Here is a 25,986-nt window from a genome sequence, read left to right on the forward strand (position 1 = left end):
TTGCTAATGGCAACTTCTCCTAAAAACCAACCAACCAACCAAAAAAAAAAAAAAAGTTCTGTTTTTCCATGTATTTCCAAAATACGTGAATATTAACGGGGAGGAGTGAGGAGAGTAAAACAGGGCATAGAAGAGGAGGAATGAAAAATAGAGGAGGATTGCTGAGGCACTATAATATCCCAGCACATGAGGAAGGGTTTAGGCTGGAGCAGGAGGGAGGAATGGTCTTGGTTACAGGAGAATATATAGGTAGGTTTGTGAATGGGACATTCACAAATGCATTCACTCCTACATTTCATCTGCGGAGAGGAAGCAAGGTCACTTGCTGGCGGTGAGAAGGTAGAGATTGAGTAGGTTTCAGAGATTTAGAGAAGTGGGAGGTTTGGGAGAAACACTATAAAAGATGGGGAAATGGAGCCGATGTGTAATAGATGGGGTTTATAACCAGCTATGGAAGGGGTTCACCCACAACCTCCTATAGCTGTTTGTGGACCTCCTCTAGTACCCTGCAACATTGGGACTGGCTCTGTCCATTTCTTGACTTGCTGGTCATGATCCTGTTCCCTTCTGCTCTAACTTGAGGAATCATTGAAATTCAAGTTCTGTCACTGTAGAAATGATCACAAATGTGTTCTGAGCATTTTAAAAAGGAATATGTTAATGTCAGGAGTTTGATGTTTGAACTAGTTTTGTACCAAATTGATAAGCTGAGAATTGTCTTTCTTTTTTTTTCAATTTTATTTAATAAATATAAATTTCCAAAGTACAACTTTAGGATTATAGCGGCTTTTCTCCCAGTAACCTCCCTCCCACCCACAACCATTCCATCCTCCCACTCCCTCTCCCATCCCATTCTTCATCAAGATTCATTTTCAATTATCTTTATATACAAAGATCAACTTAGTATATACTAAGTAAAGATTTCAACAGACTGCACCCACACAGAAGCACAAAGTATAGAGTAGTTTGAGTAGTAGTTTTACCATTAATTCGCATAGTACAACACATTAAGGACAGAGATCCTACATGGGGAGTAGGTGCACAGTGACTCCTGTTGTTGATTTAATAATTGACACTCTTAGTTGTGAAGTCAGTAATCACCCAAGACTCTTGTCATGAGCTGCCAAGGCTATGGAAGCCTTTTGAGTTCACCAACTCCAATCTTATTTAGATAAGGCCATAGTCAAAGTGGAAGTTCTCTCCTCCCTTCAGAGAAAGGGATCTCACTCACAGAGATCTTTCATTTAGGTCATTTTTTTTTTTTTCCAGAGTGTCTTGGCTTTACATGCCTGCCATACTCTCATGGGCTCTTCAGCCAGATCTGAATGACTTAAGGGCTGATTCTTAGGCCAGGGTGCTGTTTAGGACATCTGCCATTCTATGAGTCTGCTGCGCATCCCACTTCTCATGTTGGATCATTCTTTCCTTTTTAGAGAATTGTCTTTCTAAAAGCTTCCTGCAGCCTGGCCTCAAGTCCCAGAATACTGGAGCAAATGAGCAAACATTTGCTTGTTTCTGTTTTCTAATAACAAAATTTGCTCCCTGTAAAGTAAATTCTACAAAGAAATTGGGCTGTTTTGCTGGCCATTTGAAACAATTTGTGACCTAAGCTTTTCAAAATCTAACTCTGTACTACTTTTTAACTAAAAAATGTTCATTTATTTGAGAGAGAGAAGCAGAGGAAGTGATGGGGAGGACACCCCTATCTGCTGGTTCACTCCCTAAATGCCCCCAATAGGGTAGGGCTGAGTCAGGCTAAAGCTGGAGCTAAGAACTCCATTGGCATCTCCCACATGGATGGAAGAGACCCAAGTACTTGAGTTGGTGCCTGTTGCCCCTCAGGGTCAGCATTAGCAGGAAGTTGAAAAGAGTAGCAAAACTGGGACTCCAACATAGGCCCTCCAGTATGAGATGCGGATGTCCCAAGTGGTGTCGTAACTGCCAGGTCAAACATTTGTCCCCACCCCACTATTTTCCTTCTTACATTATGTTCTATAGTCAGCATTGGTCCAGCACCATTGTCCTGGAGCTACAGGAATATTTCCAGTTCTCAGCATTAGGTAGGTCTCACAAGGTCTGAGCAAACACTCCCTACTTTCCAGCCACTTCATATATCCCATTCCTGTATAGGAAGGGACAGTTTTACCTAAATACTAATTTACTCAACAGAATAAAAGAATGGTCCTCAAAAAGTTCATGAAAAATATTTAGTATAAAAAAAGTTCATGTTTTCATGTCTTTTTTCTATGAACTTTTTGAAGTGCCCTTGTATCATGAATCCATACCAACATTTCTACTCCTAATCACCCTATGGGGATCGTGAGGGAGATGTCCGCCTCCTTTGTTCCTCCACAACCGCAGAATGCGTACACATCAGGTTGCTGGCAGGGAGCTTTCCTGGGGCTGATGCTAGAACCAAGATTTAATGACAAGGGGAAGCTATATAATAAGGTAGGAAAAACTGTTCTGGGAAATGACCTAGCCATGCAAAGGCTAGAAACACAATGATGAGTGTCAGAGTATACTTGGCTTAATATTTTGTAAGATTAATGTACAAGAAGATAAGTGCAAGATTACTCTAGAGAGGTAGCTAAGCACCAGACTGGAGCTGGCCAAAGAGTACCAGATACCAAAAGGGGATAGGAATGAGAGCAGTGGAATGGACCCTTTCCTCCATATGATTACGATGAGTGCTGCCCCTGGGGTTCACAGAGAATCTGCCAAGGAAAGCATATATCTAGTATCTAGTCCAGTTCTCTCCCAGAATGTCCTATAAATCACTGACTGATCTAAATGCTCTCTAAGACATTGTGATATCAGTAATTGTGCCATTTTTTGAAAGGCACTCAAGATAGGAGTTGATGGTGATGGGAACTCTAAGACTGACTTTGTTTCAATATGGATTTTTTGAATGGAAATGTCTTCTAAATAGTTAACTTCCTGTGCCAAAAGACATAATGGCTATCTGGGTCAGAGATATGAGGAATGCATTACTGTTTCTTATGATTTATTAAATCTTTGTTTAAAATAGTGGAATACATATGTATTTTAAAGATTTGTTCATTTGAAAGGCAGAGTGACAGAGAGGGAGGGTGAAACAAAGAGATATTCATTCACTGGTTCACTCCTCAAATGGCTACAACAGCCAGGGCTGGGCCAGACTGAAGCCAGGAGCCTGGAACTCTATCTGGGTCTCCCACGTGGATAGCAGAGGTCTCAGTACTTGGGTCGTCTTCTGTTGCTTTTCCAGGCACGTGAGCAGGCAGCTAGATTGGAAGTGGAACAGCTGGGAATAGAACCAGTGCTCAGATAAGGGATGCTGGTGCTGCAGGTGGGGCAGCTGAACGTGCTATGCCTCAGCGCTGGCCCCAGTGTATTTTGAATTCTAGAGAAATATCTGGAGGCAAACTTCCAGTTGCCTTAACAAAAACAGCGGTGTTCTTAGGCCTTAAACCCTTATAGGACTTTTGAATTTCTGGAAGATGGTGCAGTACACTTAAGAACAGCAAGAATGACCAATAGAAATAATTAATAAATATTTTTAAATTAGATTCTCCGCTCATGGAAGGAATATGACCTGGCAGTGACGATTATAAATTATGGAAAAAAGATGTTGGATATCACATCAGAGTGCAAATCTCTATTTGGTAATAGTGAGCAAGACGAAACACCAGAGGAGGTAATTGTTTTTGTTTCTCATTAATTTTTTTTTTTTTAAATTTGATGGAGATACAGAAAGAGAGCGTGAGAGCCTGTGAGAGAGAGCGAGAGAGCTCTCATTTGCTGGTTCACTCTTCAAATGCCTGCCACTGCTGAGTCTGTGTTGGAGCTGAAGCCAGGAGCCAGGAATTCAGTCTAGCTCTCCAGTGTGAATGTTAGGAACCCAGTCACTTGAGGCATCATTGCTGCCTTCCATTGTCTGCATTAGCAGGAAGCTGGAGTCAGGAGCCCAAGTCCTCCGACACAGGATGCAAGAGCCTTAACCGGTGTCTTGAACACTAGGCTGAATGCCTATCCATTTCTCATTTTTAAACACATATTTAGTTGGGTCTTTTAGGTGTTGCAAGTTGATCAGTTTTTAATTTGTCACATTTACATAGAAGAAAGGTAATGTGGTAAAGAAGGCTGCTTTTTTTGAATTATGATCAAGAACATGAACAGCGATCTGTGCTAGCATACTGAATAGACTTTATCACCCATACTGAGCGTCAGTTAGGGGATGACTGAGAACTTACACCCCAGACGAGACACTGGGGTATAAGCCCTCTAAAGTCGCTTCTGAATCTAAGACTTTATTGTTCTGAGTGAGTTATCGAATGCAGTAAATGCATGTCAGAGCTTTTCACCTTATGCTCCAAGTACATTTCTGAAACTCATGGTGACCCTTAAATCCTCTTCTTCATGAAACTGGTAATTTTTGAGACTAAGTTTCAGTACCTGCCCCCCAAGTGTGGTTTATAGAAGAGCTTATGCTTTATGGCATTTTCTCGAAACTCTGCAGTTAAATGTTTTTGTGGATCCATTTCTGAAACGTCACTTAGTGTATCTGTTTCTGAGGTAGCATGGGAATTACCTGAAGCCCCTTCGGTGGCTTGGGTGAGAAAAGACTCTCGCCATCAACCTTGTTTCAGATAGAGTAGCCCTACTTGTATCTCTAGTCTATGTTGTTTCCAAGTAAGTGTGTGTGTGTGTGTGTGTGTGTGTGTGTGTTTCCAAAAATGTTTCAAAATCACCTCTGCTCTACTGGATGGCTTTTTTTTTTAATCAATAATACATTTTGAGGAGAGGGAGCCGGCTTTGTCTGGAGGGAGTTTTGATTAAGGTGGAGGCACTGAGTTTTTTTTTTTTCACCAGGTGTTTACTTTCAGAGTCTATCAGCCGGGTCTTGAGTCAGGACGCTGTCTCCTCCTTCACATGGTTGTGGTGTAGGGTCTTCCGCCTCTTTCCTTGGAACCTCTGGCTTAGCTATAGGCTGTGATACTCCCTTCTGACTAAAGCTGTAGGACCTGTTAATGTATAGGAGTCGGCAATCATTAGAGTCTCTCAAGGTCCCCTTAAGCTTAAAAGGGTTTTGGAATCTTGGTTTTGGAGAACAGGAGACATTGACAGATCCGTTCCCAAGCTCTGTGTGAGCAGACATTACAGGGAGCCAGAGGCAAACAGCCTAATTCTTAATCCACTCATGACAACTGCAGTTGTGTGTTATTGAAAGGCAGAGAGGCAAAGGCCATTAGCTTTGTTGTAAGGAAGCCCCTCCTGAGAAAAATAGAAGAAAAACTAAAACAATGAAAGCATCCATTTCTGAGGGCAGTCTGGGCACTGTGGTTTTGAAGATTTGGAAAGTCACGTCCCCAGCTGCTTTCAGGAGGGTCCAAGTATTGGAGGGGTGGTTTGTGGGAAGAAGGTGCAGGGAGGAGGAAGAGAGAGGGCAAAGAAACATTCAGTCAGGCACCGCAAAGCACACAGTGCTGAGTCTGGTATTTAGCCGGAAAGCAATAATTGTTATTATCAGTTATTAATTTGTATTGTTCAGTCGTTTAGATCATAGGTTTGTCTACTGGGTATCAAAGTATGAAGACACAGTTCAAAGAGAGGTATTTGAAAATGGCAATTGTCATAACATGTTCAAGTACCTTCTGACAGTTAACCACTGTTCCTAGATTTCCACTAAGAAGTTTTTAAAGACTAGGAGGCCACAGCAGATATTGTTGCCTGAAAAAATAAATGAGCAGCTGGCCTTGTTGGAGACACACCTACTAAAGATGACAAAGCAATGTAAGCTTTTTATTTTTTGTGTACTTCTGTTTAAAATGAGAAAATATTTTGTTAAACGGATTAAAAGGGGATTAGTATTTGGTCAACCCTTTAAGGTATACACAGGGCTTTTACACCATGTCATTAATCCTAACAATATCCAGTTAATAAGGGATTGCTACTGCCTTATTTTACAGACGTGGCTTATAAAGATTAAGTATTTATTTAGGATTACATAGCTGGTTTGGACTCGAGCCTACTGATTCTAAAGTAGGGTTTCTCAACCTTGACACTGTTGTCATATGGGGCCAGATCGTTCTTTGTTGTGGGAGCTAATGTTGAGCTGCATTCCTTATGTCTCCCATAGAAGCATAGCACACCCCTGGTTGTGATAACCAACTGGAGGGCAAATGTTGCCAAATGTGTGGGGAGATACCACCAGGGGTGTTAATATGTAAGTGATTTGGATCCTGGCCTGCTAGACTAGAAAGTAGAGTAAAAGATTGGTTTTAATTGTCCTATAGGAATTTCATTGTGGACCAAAGTTTTAATGTAACAATTATTATTTCAGCGTGTGAAGTTTGGAGTGATGGCTACAATGATTAGTTTCCTCATATTTTTAGGAAAACATGTGCTTCAAATTTTAGCAGCATATGAGTACTCAGATTTCTCTCAAGTATGAGGCTCCATGGTCTTTTGGGAACTGGACAGTACTTACGGCATCCATGGCTCTTAATGTGTGCCTCAGTTACATTTTGGTGGTCATGCTGTTTCAGGGTGCCCTGACTTGGGTCTCCTCTTTCTCTATGTTTCATGCACATTTCAAGCTGCATTTGTGAATTGAACCTAATGTCCTGTTATTCCCATAATCAGTAAACCCAGTTTTGGTAAAGCTGTAATCATGTTACTTATAAAACGTATAATTCCGGCCGGCGCCGCGGCTCAATAGGCTAATCCTCCACCTAGCCGCACCGGCACACCGGGTTCTAGTCCCGGTCGGGGCGCCAGATTCTGTCCCGGTTGCCCCTCTTCCAGGCCAGCTCTCTGCTGTGGCCGGGGAAGGCATTGGAGGATAGCCCAAGTGCTTGGGCCCTGCACCCAATGGGAGACCAGGATAAGCACCTGGCTCCTGCCTTCGGATCACCGTGGTGTACCGGCCACAGCGCGCCGGCCATGGCGGCCATTGGAGGGTGAACCAACGGCAAAAGGAAGACCTTTCTCTCTGTCTCTCTCTCTCACTATCCACTCTGCCTGTCAAAAAAAAAAAAAAAAAGTATAATTCCTTAAAATGTAAAATGTGCTAGAAATTTGAATTACTTATTTTCATAATATCAATAAAACATTTTATGAAGAATCATAATGTAATATTAATAGCTAAATAGTAAAATCAATAACAATAAAGATAGTTTGGTACAGCTTTTTTTTTAAGAGTGCTTTTACTTAATAAATATAAATTTCTTAGGTACAGCTTTTGGAATGTAGCCATTCCTCCCCCTATAACCACCCTCCCACCTCTACACCTGTCCTACCTTCTACGCCCTCTCCCATCCCATTCTTCATCAAGATTCATTTTTAATTATCTTTATATACAGAAGATCAACTCTATACTAGTAAAGATTTCAATAGCTTGCACCCACCCAGACACACAAAGTATATAGTACTGTTTGAAGACCAGTTTTACCGTTAATTCTCATAGTACAACTCATTAAGGAAAGAGGTCCTACATGTGGAGCAAGTGTACAGTGACTCCTGTTGTTGATTTAACAATTGACACTCTTATTTATGATGCCAATGATCACCTGAGGCTCTTGTCATGAGCTACCAAGGCTATGGAAGCCTTTTGAGTCCACAAACTCCGACACTATTTAGACAAGGCCAAAATCAAAGTGGATGCTCTCTCCTCCCATCAGAGAAAGGTACCACCTTCTTTGATGGCGCCTTCTTTCCACTGGGATCTCAATCACAGAGATCTTTCATGTGGGTCATTTTTTTGCCACAGTGTCTTGGCTTTCCATGTCTGAAATGTTCTCTTTGGCTTTTTAGCCAGATCTGAATGCCTTAGGGCCGATTCTAAAGAGTGTACAGCATTTTTGTGTCTGGCACTGTTTTAAGTATTTTATAGACATTAAAACATACAACCCATATACAACAAGCATATTTGGGATTCTACTATAATCCCAATCTTAAAGAAAAAGAAACAGAGACACAAAGGTCCTAAGTAACTTTCCAAAACTTTTTTTTTTTTTAAGATTTATTTTATTTATTTTAGGCTGGCGCTGCGGCTCACTAGGGTAATCCTCCGCCTGCGGTGCTGGCACCCTGGGTTCTAGTCCCGGTTGGGGCGTCGGATTGTGTCCTGGTTGCTCCTCTTCCAGTCCAGCTCTCTGCTGTGGCCAGGGAGTGCAGTGGAGGATGGCCCAAGTGCCTGGGCCCTGCACCCACATGGGAGACCAGGAGGAAGCACCTGGCTCCTGGCTTCGGATCGGCATAGTACGCTGGCCATAGCAGCCATTTGGGGAGTGAACCAACGGCAAAAGGAAGTCCTTTCTCTCTGTCTCTCTCTCTCTCTCACTGTCTAACTCTGCCTGTCAAAAAAAAATTTATTTTATTTATTTTGAAAAACAGAGTTACAGAGAGAGGTAGAGGCAGAGAGAGAGAGAGAGAGGTCTTCTATCTGCTTGTTTGCTTCCCAAATGGCCACAACAACCAGAGCTGAGCTGAGCTGAAGCCAGGAGCCTGGAGCATCTTCCAGGTCTCCCACACAGGTCCAGGGACTTGGGCCATCTTCCACTGCTTTCCCAGGCTATAGCGGACAGCTGGATCAGAAGTGGAGCAGCTGGGACTTGAACCAGCATCCATATGAGATGCCGACACTGCAGGCCAGGGCTTTAACGTACTACGCCACAGTGCCGGCCCCCCAAAACTTTCTAACAGGAAAGTGTCAGGGTTAGAATTTTAACAGACAATCTGGTGTCATGGTTGTGCTATACTTTACCATCTTTTAAAAGATAATTTTGTTAAAATGGAGTTGACATAACTGGTAGGTTTCTAGGTCTGCAGTTTGCTAATAAATAACAGTTGTTGAATTACAGACAATGATGCCTTTGAAGCTCCGTTTGGTGACAGACAGCTTTTATGCGAAAAATTGGAAGGAAACGATTGTGATTATTGTTTTCTTCTTAATCTCTAAACTGTAATGATGTAACTAATGTTTCCTTTTTTTCAGAGTTACTGATTCTGAAAGGCAGAGTTAGGGGGGAGAGAGAGAGTCTTCCATCCACTAATTCACTCTCCAAATGGCCGCAATGGCCAGGCTTGGGTAGGCTGAAGCCAGGAGCCAGGAGTTTATATCTGATGTTTCAAGGCACATAATTCAGAAAGAAACATTGAGTAGTTTCCCATTTTCCATTCCTTCCAAGAAATGTTTGTTTTTGGCCGCCCACGGTAAGCAGAACCTGCAGCTCACGCACTTTTCACCTCCTAGACGCCGCTGCGGAGCTGTCGGGAGCAGAAGACCCTGTCTTTCTCTACCCGGTGGTTCTGAACTGGTCAGTCAAAGGTGCCGTGAGGGAAGGTAGGCGACCTCAGCCTGTCCGTGGTCATCACTCTGCGCTCCCTGGACAACAGCTTCTCCTCTGGGGTGTTTCTGTGCTCTACTTCGAGATTTCACTGGTTCTAGGCAGAATGTTTGGGTTATTAAACCATTCTTAATAATGCAGAATCATGATGATTAGGTAATAAAAGACACATGAATAGGAAACTGATTTAAAGCCTGGAAAGTGAGAGCCTTGATAGTGGTTTATTTTGGTAGTGAATGATGTGATTATGAAAATTACAAAAACTTTGAAAATTATATTAGTGATTTGCTAAGAAGAAATAGAAGAGATAGCAACATTCTTGCTTAGCTCAGAGTGAAATATAATAAAAATTAGGATAACTAATTATGATAATCAGTAATTCTCCCCTGCCACTCCCAGTTAGTCATATGTTAGAAGCAGCTTTAATGAAATCTTTCTCAACACTGAAATATTTGGAAAATAAAATAAATAGAGACTGTAAAGAATTACTTGGTCTTAGAGAAAGAACATTTACTCATAGATCTTTTTAAAAGTGTAAAATCTAAAAAGCAGATTAAAAAACTTGTTTATTTGACAAAATTACTATTACCTCTAGTAATCTTTCAGTTCCAGTAAATGTATTGGTAACTATATATGAACTTCCTTTTTCTCACAGTTATGAAATTTAAACAGAGACCTAGATTCTTGGAATTCTTTACACAAGTTATGCTAAAATGCATGAATGAAGAAAAATTTCACCTTGTGGTAGAGATAACAATTCCTGTCCATGAATTTTTGAAAAGGTACTTGTATTATCAGTTTAACGTGTGTTAACAGTTATTAGAAAGTAACATGTTATTTTAAGATACATAAAGAGTGTGGAGTAAATGCAGTTAAGACAACCACCTGGGGGCAGGTATTGGCCTAGTGGTTAAGGTACAGGTTAAGACATCTGCATCCCGCACAGGTGTGCCTGGTTGATGCCTGGCTCCTACTTCTGACTCCAGCTTCCTGTTACTGCACATGGTGGGAGGCAGTGGCGATGGCTCAAGTAATTGGGTTTCTACCACCCACGTGGGAGAACTAGATTGAATTTCTGGCTTCAGGTTTCAGCCTGGCCCAAAGCCAGCTCATTGTGTGTACTTGGGTATCAAAGCTAGTGAATGGGAGCATTCTCTCACTTGCTCTCAAATAATTGTTTAAAAGGGTTGAGATATGCCTGAGATGACTGCTGGATGCCTAGGTTCAACTCCTGGTTTCACTTTGATCCAGCTTCCTGCTAATGTGTACTCTGGGAGGCAGCAGGTGATGACGGCTCAAGTAGATGGGTTCCTGCCACTCTCTCAGGAAACCCATGGATTTCTGGGCTCCTGGCTTTGGCCTGACCCAGTCCCAGCTGTTGCTGACATCTGGAGGAGTGAACCAGCAGATGGAAAATCTCTGTTTCTCTGCCTTTCAAATAAGTTAAAAATAAACTTTAGAAAACCACCTGTGTGTAAATGAATGAATAAACAAAAGTAAACATAATATGTAACTAAGACTAAGAAATAAGCATAGATGGGGTAGATTATAGCATTTCAAGGCCATTGTCTCTTTTTCACGCAGGATTTTGGGCGCAGTTTGGGTCACTTTTCATTTTTCATGTGCTCTTTTTTGTTTGTTTTCAAAGATTTATTTATTTATTTGAAAGACAGAGTTACAGAGAGGCACAGGCAGAGAAAGAAAGAAAGGTCTTCCATCTGCTGGTTCACTCTCAAATGGCTGCAATGGCCAGAGCTGCACCGATTTGAAGGGAGGAGCCTGGAGCTTCTTCTGGGTCTCCTACACGGTGCAGGGGCCCACACACTTGGTCCACCTTCCATGGCTTTCCCAGGCCATAGCAGAGAGCTGGATTGGAAGTGGAGCAGCAGGGACTCAAACTGGCAGCCATATGGGATGCCGGCACTGCAGGCGGTGGCTTTACCTGCTACACCACAGCAACAGTCCCTCATGCTCTCTTAATTCCTCTGTAGTAATGAGTAGAGTCATCCCTTGGATTTCTATTTGTATATGCGAATCAAGAGTTCCTCAAATAGAAGTAGTAGCTCTGTCTCTCTCATTGTCTAAGTCTGAATAATAATGTCCCATGCCAGTTATGAGAAATGCTAAATGAATCCAACTTTTCTTCTGACAGATGACAACTGGGCTTTGCTTTAACCGCTGAGCATAGATACATCCCATTTCAATAAAAGTGAACATCAGTAATATGAGATCATGAGATCTATTTTTAAAATGACAGCAGAAGAGAAGAGAAAAATTTCCTTCAAAATGCACAGGAAGATAATCTTCCTAAAAGAAGCGTTTCATTTATCAGAACAATAGCTTGGGAGATACATATGTACCTCATACTTTCAAGATATAGAAAAAGAGGACATTAGCCGGCGCCGCGGCTCACTAGGCTAATCCTCCGCCTGCGGCGCCAGCACCCCGGGTTCTAGTCTTGGTTGGGGCGCTGGATTGTGTCCCGGTTGCTCCTCTTCCAGTCCAGCTCTCTGCTATGGCCCTGGAGTGCAGTGGAAGATGGCCCAAGTGCTTCGGCCCTGCACCCACATGGGAGACCAGGAGGAAGCACCTGGCTCCTGGCTTTGAATTGGTGCAGTGCGCCGGCCATAGCAGCCATTTGGGGAGTGAACCAACGGAAAAAGGAAGACCTTTCTCTCTGTCTCTCACTGTCTAACTCTGCCTGTCAAAAAAAAAAAAAAAAAAAAAAAAAGGACATTACTTTTATTAATAAAATAGGCCTTGATAATAAGATAATTGGTCAGAATTAGATCTCTATTAAATTACAAAAAAAAAAAAAACCACCAAAATTAGATGTTTAGAAGCTTTAAATAGCAGTTTTGATACCAAAGAAAATCAGAAGACACTTTTGGTGTGTAGGCAAATTTGGAGAGCTGAATATGGAAATTCAACTAGGAAGAATAGATATTCTGCAAGGGAAGATAGAATAAGTGGCTTGAAAGCAGCAAACAGTGGTGTAACACAAGACTTCAAGGTGGAGACGGGGCAGGTCAAAACAAAAGGAATAATTTCACGTTTCAAGACTGAGCAGGTGTTTCACAGCACTCCGCACCAGGTGAAAGGTAGAGGAGGAGATGCAGATCAGTACTCTGATTTCTGCATTGGTAGGAATGTCTGTTTTCTGGTTTTGTTCATATGCCCAGTTTGTTTTGGCACAGAGGAATTTTCTCATATTGGAACAGACCAACTGCATCTGTATTTTCTTCCGATTTCATGGTTTGTATTTAAAGTTTTAATATATATGCTATTTACTTTGTTATTAGTTTTTCCCCCAGTTTATCAGTTGTCCTGATAATATTTAAGGAATAACATCTGACATCACTTATTTTCAATGTTAACTTTTGACATTCAAAGTGGATAAGTCTTTCAATAATATTTATAAATCACAGTGAACTTTCATGTTGTATTTAACAAAAAAGCCAAAGTATATGGAAATTGCTGAAAGGAAGGCTAATTCAACGGGAACATAATAATACTGAGAGAGTTTTATATCTCACATTTAAAAAGATCAAAACAAAAAGGACCTAGAAGATATAATTAGTAAAATGAATGAGATTAATATGTATATAGCCCAATAAGACTAAATAAACACTCTTTAGAATACTCTTTTAAGTAAACTTAAGCTACAAAATAAAGCTTGCACGGCAATAAAACTGAAACTTTATAATAAAATAAATTCTTAGCATATGCAATTACTTGATCAGAAAATAAATCTTACTAAAAGCTGTAGATCCTTTTAAAATAGTAACAGTGGGAAACCCCACATTTTGAATGTACCCAAAGCAGTAGTTAGAGACAAATTCTTAACTGCTAAAGCTTCTCTTACTAAATAAGAAAAATAAAGTTAAATGAGTTTTGTTTGAGCTCAAAAGACTGGAAAAATAACAAAGCAAATTAAAAAAAGAAAGAAGAAACTATAAATAAAATTTGAAATTAATTAATTGTCAGTTGGGTTTAAAACAGTCCCATTTAGGGTCAGGTGCTATGGCACAGCGGGCTAAACCACTGTTTGCAGTATCAGCATTCCATAAGGGCGCTGGTTGGAGTTCTGGCTGCTCCACTCCAGTTCAGGTCCCTACTAATGTGCCTGGGGAAGCGGTAGAAATGGCTCAAGTACTTGGTACCCTGCCATGCACGTGGGAGGCCTGCAAGAAGCTCCTGGCTGCTGGCTTAGGCCTGGAGCAGCCCTGGCTGTTATGGCTGTTTGCGAAGTAAACTGGCAGATGGAATATTTCTCTCTCTGTCCAATTTACAGTAACTAAATCTGGTTGTTTTATGAATAAATTAGGTAAATTTCTGGATACTAGTAACTCAAAGAGAAAATAATCATAAATTTGGAAGTGGTTAAGCAAGAATTAGATAATAGTATGTACAAATTAATAATAGTAAATTTAAAAAATCTAGTTGAAAAATGGTGATTATTTGGAAAAATTTTAAACATGGAAATTGACCAAAATAGTATTTAGGATAATTCTTTCATATCTTGAAAGAATAAATTTTGTTTTTCGTAAAACTATTTTAGATCATGAGTATAAACTTTCCTGGTAAATTTATCACTACAGGCTCTGATAACAGAATCTCAGAAAAAGAAAATAAAAAATTGGGAAATTATGGGATCAATCTTACTTAGCAGTATATAAAAGCAAAAATCCAAAATCACATCTTACATTTAAGTCCAGCAGTGAAAATGTAGATTTTATTCTCAGTGCAAATATAGTAGATCTGTGATTATTTGTGAAATGTGATTATTACAAAGGGGTTTCCAGTAGGCGTTAAAAAAAGTCACACAATGAAATTCAGCAATCATTTCCTGGCAAATGTGTAGAATAATTTTTTTCTCTGTTAAAAAAAGTTGGACAGCAAGGAAAGCTGTTATTTCTTCTGTTACTTAACGTTGTTCTGAAAGTTCTTTACAGTGCATTAAGATATGAAATGGAACCTAGAAGATGATTATAACATAACAGTATCTCAAAATGTTTACTAAGATAATTCCACAATGAAATCTGAAAATAGGGATTTTACAAATGATAATTTTTTTAACTTAACAAGCTAAAGATAATGAACTGAAAACCATTAGCATTAGTAATAGATGGTTATTTATTGCATGGTATTATAGAACAGTCAGCTGCAAAATTAATAACCACCTTATGCTAACTAGAAAGCTTAATAGAAAAAGATCCAATTTCTACGGAGTTCAAGATTAAGTTTATTAGGAATTGTGAGGCAACATAGATTTATATGAAGAAGACTGAACATCTTTACTAATGTATTTTTTAAAAACACTTGAATGAATGAACAAATAGTACAATACTTGTTGGACAGACAGAATATTATAAAGATTTCTATTATCTTCAAATGAATTTGTTGGCTTAATGAAATTCCAATTAAAATTCCAGTCAAATTATTCTATGCAGAATAGGCTGGAAAAATGGAAATTATTTGGGAAAAAAGCAAAAAATAGGGATTTGTACCATCAGATAAGATAAAACAGAGCAATACTTGGGAAATAATAGGCAGATAGCCATCAGGACCCAATGACCTAGAAACATGTACAAATATAAATAGTCAAAACAATGAATAAGCTACAAAATAAAAGATCAGTAACATTGAATGAATGAAAACAAAAATAATTGTCGATGCACTATAAGCAATATAAAAAGCAGTCGGAGCTTCACAGAGCTGTGAAGAGGTCAAGAAGTTGAGTTTAATTTATTCAGTGGATGAAGGTTCTTTGAGAGGTAGAGACACTTGAGCAGGCTGGAAAAATATTAGCTCAAATAACACATCCATGACCTCCTCTCCTTCCCATCTTTTTTTCTGAAATAACATAACAATCATTAAGCATTTGGTGGTTTGAGAGACAGAGGATGTAGAGAAGAGACCAAGCTTGTGGGAAAATGGTCAACAATCAGTCTCAGGATGCCAAGTTGTGAAGGATAGATCCCGAAGTCCCCAAGCTTTCTAGTTTAGGCAGACAAAATATTTGCCAAGATAGATGTCACCTAACTGAGAGGTTCTTAGAATTGCTGTAGCTGGGTTGGAAACGCAACCAACCACAGGATCCTGGATCATCTTTGTCAAAATTGAAGTGAGTGGCCACCTACCACAGGGACCAAGACAGATTTGGATTACACAGTGTCTCCCAACCCCTGGAACTTACCCAGTCATTTCATTAGCATTGTATGGAAGTGACTCTACTTTTTTTTTTTTTTTAAGATTTATTTATTTATTTGAAGGCAGAGTTACAGAGAGGGAAAGAGAGAGAGGTCTTCCATCCGCTGGTTCACTCCCCAGATGGCCACAGCAGCTGGAGCTGTGCTGATCCAAAGCCAGGAGCCAGGAACCTCCTCTGGGTTTCTCACATGGGTGCAGGGGCTCCAGGACTGTCCATCTTCCACTGCTTTCCCAGGTCGTAGCAGAGAGTTGGATCAGAAGTAGAGAGGCCAAGACTGGAACCAGCGCCCAGATGGGATACCGGCATTGCAGGCAGCGGCTTTACCCATATGCCACAGCACTGGCACTGCGGCTCTACATTTTCACACTTAGATTTTTGGATCCCATTGATTATGTTGAAGCATGGTTTTGCTGTAATTGACCAGTTCTTACCAAAAGAAGAACTTATTCCAGAAAACATATACCTTTTAGGAAAAATAGGTGATAAGTATCAATAGAGGGCTAGTGAGAGCCTTCACAGTATTTGGAGAGGATGGTGGGATTATCACCAGAGTCCATAATTAAGAAAATAAGGTTAAGAAGTAAGACCCCCTGCTCATGAAGAGAGAAAGTTTAGCAGGTATCTAGAATGCTTAGCTGTTAATATCCAGAAGCAGGAGGGGCTAGGAGCTTGCACAAGATGGAACCAAAGAGAATGAAATCTGATGGAAGCAGGGAAGCTTATTTAGGGTCACTCCTCTGTAGTTTTCTTCTCAGGGGTAAAGAGAAGTATCCATGTTACTGTATTTTTAGTCCAGTTGTGTTCCACCAACATCATGCCTTCAACTCTTCCTCCTTGTCCTAGAGATGCATCAGGTCTTATTGCATTTATTTTGTGGCATGATTGGCATTGCTTTTGCAAGGTCAAAATGTGATATCTGGTTATTCTTTCATAACCAGATATCACAGCCTAATTTATTTATGAGACACAGCAGTTTTGGATGTTGTTCTCTGCATAATTTTAGTGATAACATTAATTACAGATTTATAATTTTGGTATGTTTTTGGAAAGTTTTACAGGTCTTTTTGACTGACTTTATCTTCTTGCATTAGGAGGAATGAGACCCTCCTTGGAGCCAAAAGAGTAAAACATAAGGAAAATGCTGTTTCTAAAAAGGCAAAGAAACCTTTCAAGAAGTTCAAAGCTGCAGTAATGGAAATCGGAAGAGTAAGTTTCTTACAAGTTTTGATTTTTAAGCTAATGACATTAAGAGATCCAAGTATCTAGATATGATTGGCTACTTTTTAAGTTATGATCAATCAGAAGGATATTATTTTACACATTATAATTTTATGTTGACTTTAAAAAAGGTTTATTTTATTTATTTGAAAAGCAGAGTTACAGAGAGCAAGAGAGAGAAAGAGAGAGAGAAAGAGATTCACAGGCCTTCCATCTACTGGTTCACTCCCCAAATGGCCACAATGGTTAGGGTTGAGAGAGGCTGAAGCCAGGAATCAGAAGCTTCAAACAGGTCTCCCACATGGGTGGCAGAAGCTTAAGCACTTGGGCTGACCTCCACTGACTTCTCAGACGCATTAGCAGGGAGTTGGATTGGAAGTGGAGCAGCTGGGTCATGGACTGACTCCCATATTGGATGCCACCGTTGCAGGCAGCAGCTGTGAACCTGCTATGTCACAGTGCCAGCCCCTATGTTGACTTTTTATTTTTTTCTTCAATTCTTTCTTTTAAATTTTATTTAAGGTATACAAATTTAATGCTTTTCATAAATACAGATTTAGGAACATAGTGATTCTTTACACCCAACCCTCCCTCCAGCCCATGCTCCCGTCCTTCTTCCTCCTCACTTTCTTATTCCCACTCTTAGTTTTTACAAAGATCTATTTTTAGTTTACTTTATATTCATAAGATTAACCCTACACTAAATAAAGAGTTCAACAAGTGGTATGAAGAACAAAAACTGCTGTTTCTCAACAGTAGAAACAAAGGCTGTAAATAATTATCAAATCTCAAAATGTCAATTTCACTTCTTTTAATTGGGATTTTTTTGTTTATGGGGGTACTTCTGTTACTTTTAATAACAATTTTCATTGAGCGATATAACGAAACTTTCAGTATCAAGTGATAAGCATTATGAGTAGATTACACTTTTATGTTCCAAGTTTAAATTTATTTAATTTGTGATATTTTTGTTATCTCCTTTGTTAAGAATGTAGATATGAAACCAAAAAGAAGACAGAAAAAAAGGGATACTATCAAGGAATTTTTTGCCAAAAATCCAGTAATTTTGGAAATGCCGGAACATGAAAGGTACTAATCAATTAATTCAACTAGTTTACATGAGGGATCCTATGTGTCAGGCATTATGTAGAGTACTGAGGATACACTGATGAACCAATTAAAATCACTGCCCTAAAGGAAGTTACATACTAATGAAAGGTCACAGTCAAGAAATAAACACACACATAAGAAAAACAGCTTGAAATTTGAGTTACTTTTATGAAGTGAAAAGGATGATATGCCATAGAATGATTGGCTTTAGCATTATTAGCGGCAGCAACAGTTTAGAAAGGGTGGTCAGAACCAAGCTGGCAGACTTCTTTCAATTATCACTGGACCTGGTATCCACTTAAACATTTTTAATTGACATATAATATTTGTACATCTTTATGGGGGTCCAGTATAATCCTTTGGTACCTGTATTCAGTATATAATGATCAAATCTGGGTAATAAACATTAGTCATTTCTGCATGTTGGGAGCCTTCAGAATTTTTAGTTATTTTGAAGTACATCATAAATTGGTATAGATGATAGGTACCTTACTGTGCTGCAGACTACTTAATTCCTCCTATCTGACTGCATCTTTGTATTTGTTACCCAGCACCTCTCTATTCCCTTTCCCTCCTCCCCTCCTGGTCTCTAATGACCACTACTCTATTTTCTTCTTCAGTGGTTTTTGTTCCACATAAGGGAGAACATGGGTATTATTTTTCTTTCTTTGCTTGGCTTATTTCACTTAACATGATATTCTTCAGTTCCATCTGTGTTGCCACAAAGGACAGGATTTCATAATTTTTTATGACTGAATAATATCCCATTGTGTATTTTCCCCACATTTTCTTTATCCAATCATCTATTGATGTACTTCTAGGTTCTTTCTAAATCTTAACTATTGTGAATAGTGCTGCAATAAACATGGAAGTGCAGGTATGTCTTTGCTATAATGACTTCATTTCCTTTGGATGTGTACCCAGTAGTGGGGCTGGATCATATAATAGTTTTATTTATTTTTTAAAACATTTTTATTTGAAAGGCACAGAAACAGAGTAGAGAGTGAGTGAGCTAGTCAGTTAGTATGTGCTCCCATCCACTGGTTCACCCTCCAAATGCCTGCAACAACTGGGCTGGGCCAGGTCAAAGCCACGAGCCAGGAACTTACTCCAGTTCTCCCATTGGGTGGAAGGGATTGAATTACTTGAGCCATTGCCTGCTGCCTCCCAGGGTGCACATTAGCAGGTAGCTAGAGTTGGAAGCAGGGATAGGACTTGAATTGATCTTGGTACAATCCACTGGTCTTATTCAGATTACGGCAATTTTACATGCAGACGTGTGTGTGTGTGTGTGTGTGTGTGTATTTAGTTCTATGTAATTTGTAGCACTCATGGGACCATCATCATAGTCAAGATAAGGTACAATTCTATCCCAAAGATCTGCACCCTACCCAGATCCCAGGCTGACTATGCTACCTTTTTATAGTCATAGCCATTTGCCTTTTTCTATGCCTCCCAATCTCTGGCAACCACTTTTCTGTTTTTCATCTCTATAATTCTGTCATTTCAAAAATCAGGGAAACACTATTATAACTGGTACAAATGAGCAGGCAGATCAAGAGGTATATAGGGCAAGGTCCAGAAAGTTCCAGAGCACAGGAGCTTCTGTTCCTGTAGGATTGAGTTGTGACCCCCCCTGGCTTGTATTTGCCTTTGGCAATGTGGACGCTCTCTGAACCTTGTTCAATAATTTGTAGAATGGGGGGCCAATGTTGTGGCATAGTGAGTTAAGCCACTGCTTGCAATGCTGTCATCCCGTATTGGACAGCCAGTTAAAGTCCTGGCTGCTCTGCTTCTAATCTTACTTAATGTGGCACTTAATGTGCCTGGGAAAGCAGCATGAGATGGCCAAGTGCTTGGGCCCCTACCACCCATGTGAGACACCTGCATAGAGTTCCAGGCTCTTGGTTTTGGCCTGGTGCAGCACTGGCCATTGCAGCCATTTAGGGAGTCAACCAGAAGATGAAAGGACTTTTTTTTTTTTTTTAATCTCTCTGTCTCACACTCTCTTTTTGCAACTCTGCCTTTCAAATAAGTAAATAAATCTTTAGGAATGTTAGAACCCAGTTTTCAGCCACTCTCCTCTCCATAGTTTGGAGATGAGTCAGAGTTCCTACCTCTAATCATGTGTTTGATCTTTATGGTGACCTGTCCCCATCCTGGGTCGCCTCAGTAGCATGGATTCAGATATATTCTGAGGGACTTTCTGTGAATTACAAAAAAATTTCTATCACTTTGGAAATTAGGAAGATTTTAGGAACTTTGTCTAAGGAAGAGTGGTAAAAAACAAGTGCATACACGTAGATATTTTTATCTATTGATTCAATTTCTTTAAGATAGACTATATCTCTATGTTTGTGAATTTTTTAGTCTTTTGATGAATTATTTTCTAAGAAATTGTCCATTTTAACCTGTTTTTAAATTTATTCATAAAATCTATTTTAATCTCATTATCTTTTGAATTTGTTATATCTGTAGTTGCATACTGGTTACATTCTTAACTTCTTGAATTTCTGTCCTCTCATGGTTTTGCAGTTTGACTTACGAGAGTTGGTTTATTTTTCAGTCTTTGAAGAACCAAATGTTATCATTGTTGATCCCTTCTATTGTGTGGATTTTTTCCATTACTTTTTTACTTTTATATTCTTTACTTCCTATCTTCAAAAATATTTATTTATTTGAAGGGCAGTTACACGCACATACACACACACACACATACAGAGAGAGAGCGAGAGCAAGAGTGAAATATCTTTAAAAAAAAAAGATTTATTGATTTACTTTGAAAGTCAGAGTTACACAGAGAGAGGAGAGGCAGAGAGAGAGAGAGAGAGAGAGAGAGGTCTTCCATCTGCTGGTTCACTCCCTAAACCTTACACCCCTTAGCTCACTTCCCCAAACTCCCTTCATTCAGTTCCACGCAATCACTAATCTGCTTCCTGCCTCTTTGGATCTGCCTGTCTGAACATTTCCGTGCACATGGACCTGTTCAGATGTACATGTAGTCTGTTGTGGTTGGCTTCTTTCACTTACCATGGTTTCAAGGTTTGAACATGTAGCATGTATCAGTTTTTCATTTCTTTATTGCTATGTAGTTTTTCACTTTCTGGATATACCATACTTGGTTTTTCATGCATCTCAGTTGATGGACATTTGGGTTCCTTCCATCTTTTGGCTATTATGAATAGTACTCATTCATGTTTAATTTTTGGTGTAGGCAACTTTTCATTTCTCTTGAGTACCTACCTTCCATCTTTTGGTTAATTCAGTTACTCTTTTTCTAACTTTTATGTGCTGACCTCATATAATTTTGAGATTTTGGGGGGTAGATTCAAAATTTTTGAGAAAAAAGTGTCACAACTAGCCAACAACTGTAAAACGCCTCCATCTTTTGCTTCTGGAGACACAGACCTGGTGTTAAGAGCTGCTTTGGTGATGGAAATGGAGGCGTCCTAAACCCTTTGCAGAATGGCTGCTTGCTTTTTTCCAAGCCTCCTGGGGGGTCTATCGGTACCTTCTCAGGATACCCAGAGGAAGTCTGTCCTCTTGCTGATCTCCCTGACTCTCTCCGTCTTAATGGTGGGGGAAGACACACATACCAATACTTCTTGACCTCACTTTTATGTTGGAAATTATAACTTTTATGGTAGTTATTAAAAAGATTTATATTTTTGGGAAACCAAGTAACATATTGCTAAAAACAAACCTTTGAATTAAAAGGAAATCAGCAAAATGCAAAATACTTAGAACTGAAGGTAAAAACTACAAGTCAAAAAGAAGTTTCCTGCCTTCCTTTCTTCCTCAAATGTCTACTTGGCTACAAATCTGTCTTCCTTCCCTCCTTCTCCCTTTTCTGTTTTCTACTCAGTGTGTGTTCATTAAGAATCAGAGCCATATCCATGTAAGTGAGCAAGGTGCTTTAACTTCCTGCTGGGATCTGTTTTTTTTTTTTTTTTTTATCTTTTCACTTCTCTCAAATAAATCAAATGCAGTAGGACTGACCAGTTGGACCATGATCCTTTGAACAGTTAAAAAATATGACAGAAGTGTTTTGATGAAAGGAAATTATGCTCTGTAAACAACTGTGTGATTATAGAAATAATTGAGCTACTTTGACTTTTGATAGGATTTCTTAAAAATTGAGTATATGTTATACTTAAAATCAGAACAGTTTGTTAAAATTTAATTACTTTTTTCTGGAGCATATGGAATTTGCATTTATGAAGTTATTTCATCTATATTCAACTGATGTTTTATTTCCTCTGGAGTCTAGTGAATGTTAGACAAAATTTTGCTTTCTTGTTTTTTTCCTTAAGGACCAATCCAGAGAAGTGATTTTCTTGTTTAATACTGAAGTTAGTTGATGGATGTGAACATTATGTCATAATTTAATTGTGTAATCTCAACAGCCTTTATGGAAAGGAAAAGCTTGGTTTGGTGTGCGATGAGGACACAGACATCAGACAGAGTGAAAGGCTATGTGTAGTGTCTGTCTCTGATGCTAGTCCTTGTTCTTGCGTTGCTGTCCTATTTCACATTTAGCACTGAGGAAGTGATAAATGAGCCAGAAACATTTGCATAAGGGCAGTCAAGTGACTTCATAATACATTTTGTACAGATTGGAATCATTCTTTTTTATTAAATATCTGCAAGTTTTTGTGTAATTTTGAAACATCTTTATCCCTTGGCAGAAATAAGAGAGCTGATGTTAGAAAAATAGCATATCGATGCCTGACACATTACTTGAATCCTGTAATATTAAATTATGTTCAAAGAAAGAGGTTTCATCAGGTATTTCTTGAGGAGATGCCCTGGAGAGCTCAGATGAACCTGTATCTGGCAAGCACACACTTTAACCTGCTTCTACAAAAGCTAAAGGAGCATCCAAAGACGAAATCTGGCACCTCACATGCAACAGTCAGGTATGGCAACACATAATATATTTTTAGTCCCATGAACATGGGTTGTATTTGTATGTTCAGGGCTACCATGTTGTTCACAACTGAAGGAGGTTTCCAGAGTGCCTCTGTCTTTATACTTGTCAGTGGTGTATTTCTTAATTTCTTATCTCAGACTTTTTTCCAAACAAGCGCTGCATGTAAGTGCTTAGAAGTACTCATATGTGTATGTTTTTAATGTATTTGTTACTCTAGCCTTCAGTACAAGGGTAAAGTATAATTCCAAGAGAAACTTAACATGAATTTTATAACTGTAGCTGTTAGTAGGCATTAGGTCCATCTCTAGTTCATTTAGAGGTATATGTTAAGCCTTATATAAACGGAGATCATATTTTCTCATGTAATGTAAGCTTTCATCATTAATTCAACAGGCTGTTTTGAGCTCTTACTGTGTTTTTGACTAAGTGTTGTGGGAGATATATTAGAAGATCACAATATGGAATGCTGTGAAACCATTCAAAAGCTGATATAGTCATCATTCAAAAATACTTGTGGAGTTTCTGTTCTCTAAAAGAGGTCTTCAAAAAGTTCATAAAAATGTGTATTATGAAAAAACTATACATGAATTTCAAGATGTTTTACACTAAAATAAACCTATCTTTTCATTTCATTTTTCCATGGCACTGAGCCAGGTGTTAGGGGTATGCAAAGACGAACAGGATATACAAGTTAGAGTGTTACAGAGTACACAAATGTTCACAAAGAGCAATAATTAATTGTAGAAGGTTAAGTACTCATACACTGGAGTCTTCTTTGTTCCTTGAAGGAGATTTGTGTCTGTTTAGAATGAACAGGAAAGCTTTCATTGGGAGGGCTCTTAGGATTCAGTTTTAATGGATAGGCAAGGTTTAGAAGTGTACCGATATGGAAGTAGATATTCTTTTAAAATTATTTATTTAATTTATTTGAGAGTCAGAGGGATTGAGAGAGAGACAGAGACTGCAACAGAGGGAGAAACATAAGAGATCTCCCATCCGTTTGCTTACTCCCCAAACATCTACAGTTGTCTACTGGTGTCCCAAGCTGAGAGGTGGGAACTCAATTCAGGTCTCCTGCATGGATGGCAGGGACCAACTATTTGAGCCATCACCTGCTGCCTCCAGGGTACACATTTGCAGGAATCTAGAACTGGGAGCAGAGCTGGAACTTGAACCCAGGTGCTCTGATATGGGATGTAGGCATCCCAACTGGCAATTTAACTGCTGGGTCAAATGCCTACCTGAGTAATAGGCATTTTTTGATAGGAGAAGTACACAACTCAGAGCCTAGGAAAGAAATACAGGATGGGAACCCCAAATAGTGTAACTGGAGTCTAGGGCATATGAGAGTGGTGTGAAATAATCAGAAAAGTAAGTTGCTACCAGATCACGGAGGGTCTGTCAAATCTGAGCTTTATTTTATACACAGTGGGAGATTACTGAGAGCTTCTGAGGAAGAGGAGGGCCGTGATAAGGAATTCCTCTGGCAGCAACATATCAAATGTACTGGATGGAAGAAAGACTCAGAAAAGATATGAATTAAGAGGGTATTTATTTCAACACTACAGTGGAGGAAACAAAATGCAGGTTGAAATACATAATGAACTTGTTCCAATTTCTCTTTCTCCAGAGCTTTGGATAAAATCACTGGCAGGCTGAACCTTTATGGAACTGCTCTGGTTGGATCCCTTACTTATGTGGACTAGAGCGAACTGGCATTAAAGAAGCAGTTAGCATGGCAGAGACCTAATTGTGAAGCCGTATCAAGGAAACTGGTTCAGACCATATGGATGAGAACTACTACCAATTCTTTTCTCCTCCTCCTCTTCCTCCTTCTTTCTCTTCTCCATTTAATTGAAAGAGCTAGAGAGAGAGAGAGATAGAGAGGTCTTTTATCCAGTGGTTCCCTCTCAAGAGGCCACATGGTCAGGGCAGAGCCAGGCTGAAGCTAGTAGCCAAAAGTTTCATCTGGGTCTTCTGCCTGGATGGCAAGGACTGAAGCATTTGGGCCATTAGCAGGGAGCTGGATCAGAAGTGGAGAAGATGGGACTTGAACTGGCGCTGACTGTATGGGCTTCTTACCTGTTCTCTGAACACTAAGATTCTTCTCTGAGTTTCCAATCACACATGGCCACTCATGCTTGATCACTTGGTAGCACAGTAAGACAAGGACCAATATTGTGTCAGGGTAACTTGGTGCTAACTGATTTTTATTAAAATAGTTTATTCAGTATTTTATTATTTATTTTGCAATGGAAGATCGTTTACTGTCTAGACTTCATTTTTAAAAGGAAATAACATGGTTACGGACACATGTTACATATGGTAGGTATCTTCATTGAGTTTTGCTTAAATCTGGTGGTTTTCAGTTGACATAAATTATTGCTTCAGAGTGCATAGAGTGAGTATGGATAACTTATTCTCATTTTCAAGGGCTCTTTTGGGGAACTTTGTAAGGGCAAAGTTACAGTTGAAAAATTAATAATAAAATATTTAAATTTGATTAAGTACCAAAATACTTTATGATCCAAAATTTGAGAACCACAAACAAATGTATTAAAAGTAAAAATAGGTTTTATTGACAGATTTAATTCAGTTTGGCTTATATTGACTTTCAATGTGATTTTTTTTCCTCTTGCAGTTTCCGATCATGTGATCCTAATATATTCTCACTGTATAATTCAGGAACAGTGTTACCAACAGGAAGGTTAACTTTAGAAAATTACAAAGCAATGCTTGATTTCCTTCTTACAGCTAAAAAAAGAAAGGCCAACCTACCATCAGGTATAATAAATATGCTAATTTACCATCAAATTGCCTGAAGATTTTTATCTACTAATGCACATACACATACTCACACACACCATGGACTCGCAGGGGTACATGTGCTCTTTCCCAGAGATACAACAATTTAATTTAATTTTAATCTTTTTAATAGGGCATTCTTATTTGGTCTATTTTAAATTTTTTCTCCATTTTTATGTTATATACATTTGGAAATATCTATTTTTGTGTTTCAATCTAAATCAGGATACAGAATAGAAAGTTATTTTTTAAAAAAAAAGATTTATTTATTATGTGAAAGGCAGAGTTACAGAGAGTGACAGAGACAAAAAGATAGATATATGTATAGAGAGATCTTCCATATACTGGTTCATTCCCCAAGTGGCTGCAATGGT

At 39.1% G+C, this 25,986-nt stretch overlaps 1 protein-coding gene across 17 annotated transcripts in view; it reads left to right on the forward strand.

Annotated features, from left to right (window-relative positions):
* The window catches only part of CFAP54 (cilia and flagella associated protein 54), a 372,233-nt gene that overhangs the window by 120,497 nt on the left and 225,750 nt on the right, over positions 1–25,986 (forward strand). For 16 of the 17 annotated variants that reach the window (XR_011380202.1, XR_007919544.2, XR_007919541.2 and 13 more), the window contains 8 exons: positions 3,551–3,679; positions 5,661–5,775; positions 9,239–9,328; positions 9,988–10,114; positions 16,638–16,752; positions 17,753–17,853; positions 22,563–22,793; positions 25,449–25,591. Coding sequence is in view for 11 of the 17 variants with exons in the window: in XM_051845787.2 (XP_051701747.2) it covers positions 3,551–3,679; positions 5,661–5,775; positions 9,239–9,328; positions 9,988–10,114; positions 16,638–16,752; positions 17,753–17,853; positions 22,563–22,793; positions 25,449–25,591 (1,051 nt within the window). In the remaining 6 variants the exon portion in view is untranslated. The remainder of the gene's footprint in view (positions 1–3,550; positions 3,680–5,660; positions 5,776–9,238; positions 9,329–9,987; positions 10,115–16,637; positions 16,753–17,752; positions 17,854–22,562; positions 22,794–25,448; positions 25,592–25,986) is intronic. The other variant, XM_051845790.2, reaches the window with a different exon arrangement.

This window comes from Oryctolagus cuniculus, chromosome 11 (assembly GCF_964237555.1).
Source record: "Oryctolagus cuniculus chromosome 11, mOryCun1.1, whole genome shotgun sequence".
Classification (NCBI taxonomy): domain Eukaryota; kingdom Metazoa; phylum Chordata; class Mammalia; order Lagomorpha; family Leporidae; genus Oryctolagus; species Oryctolagus cuniculus.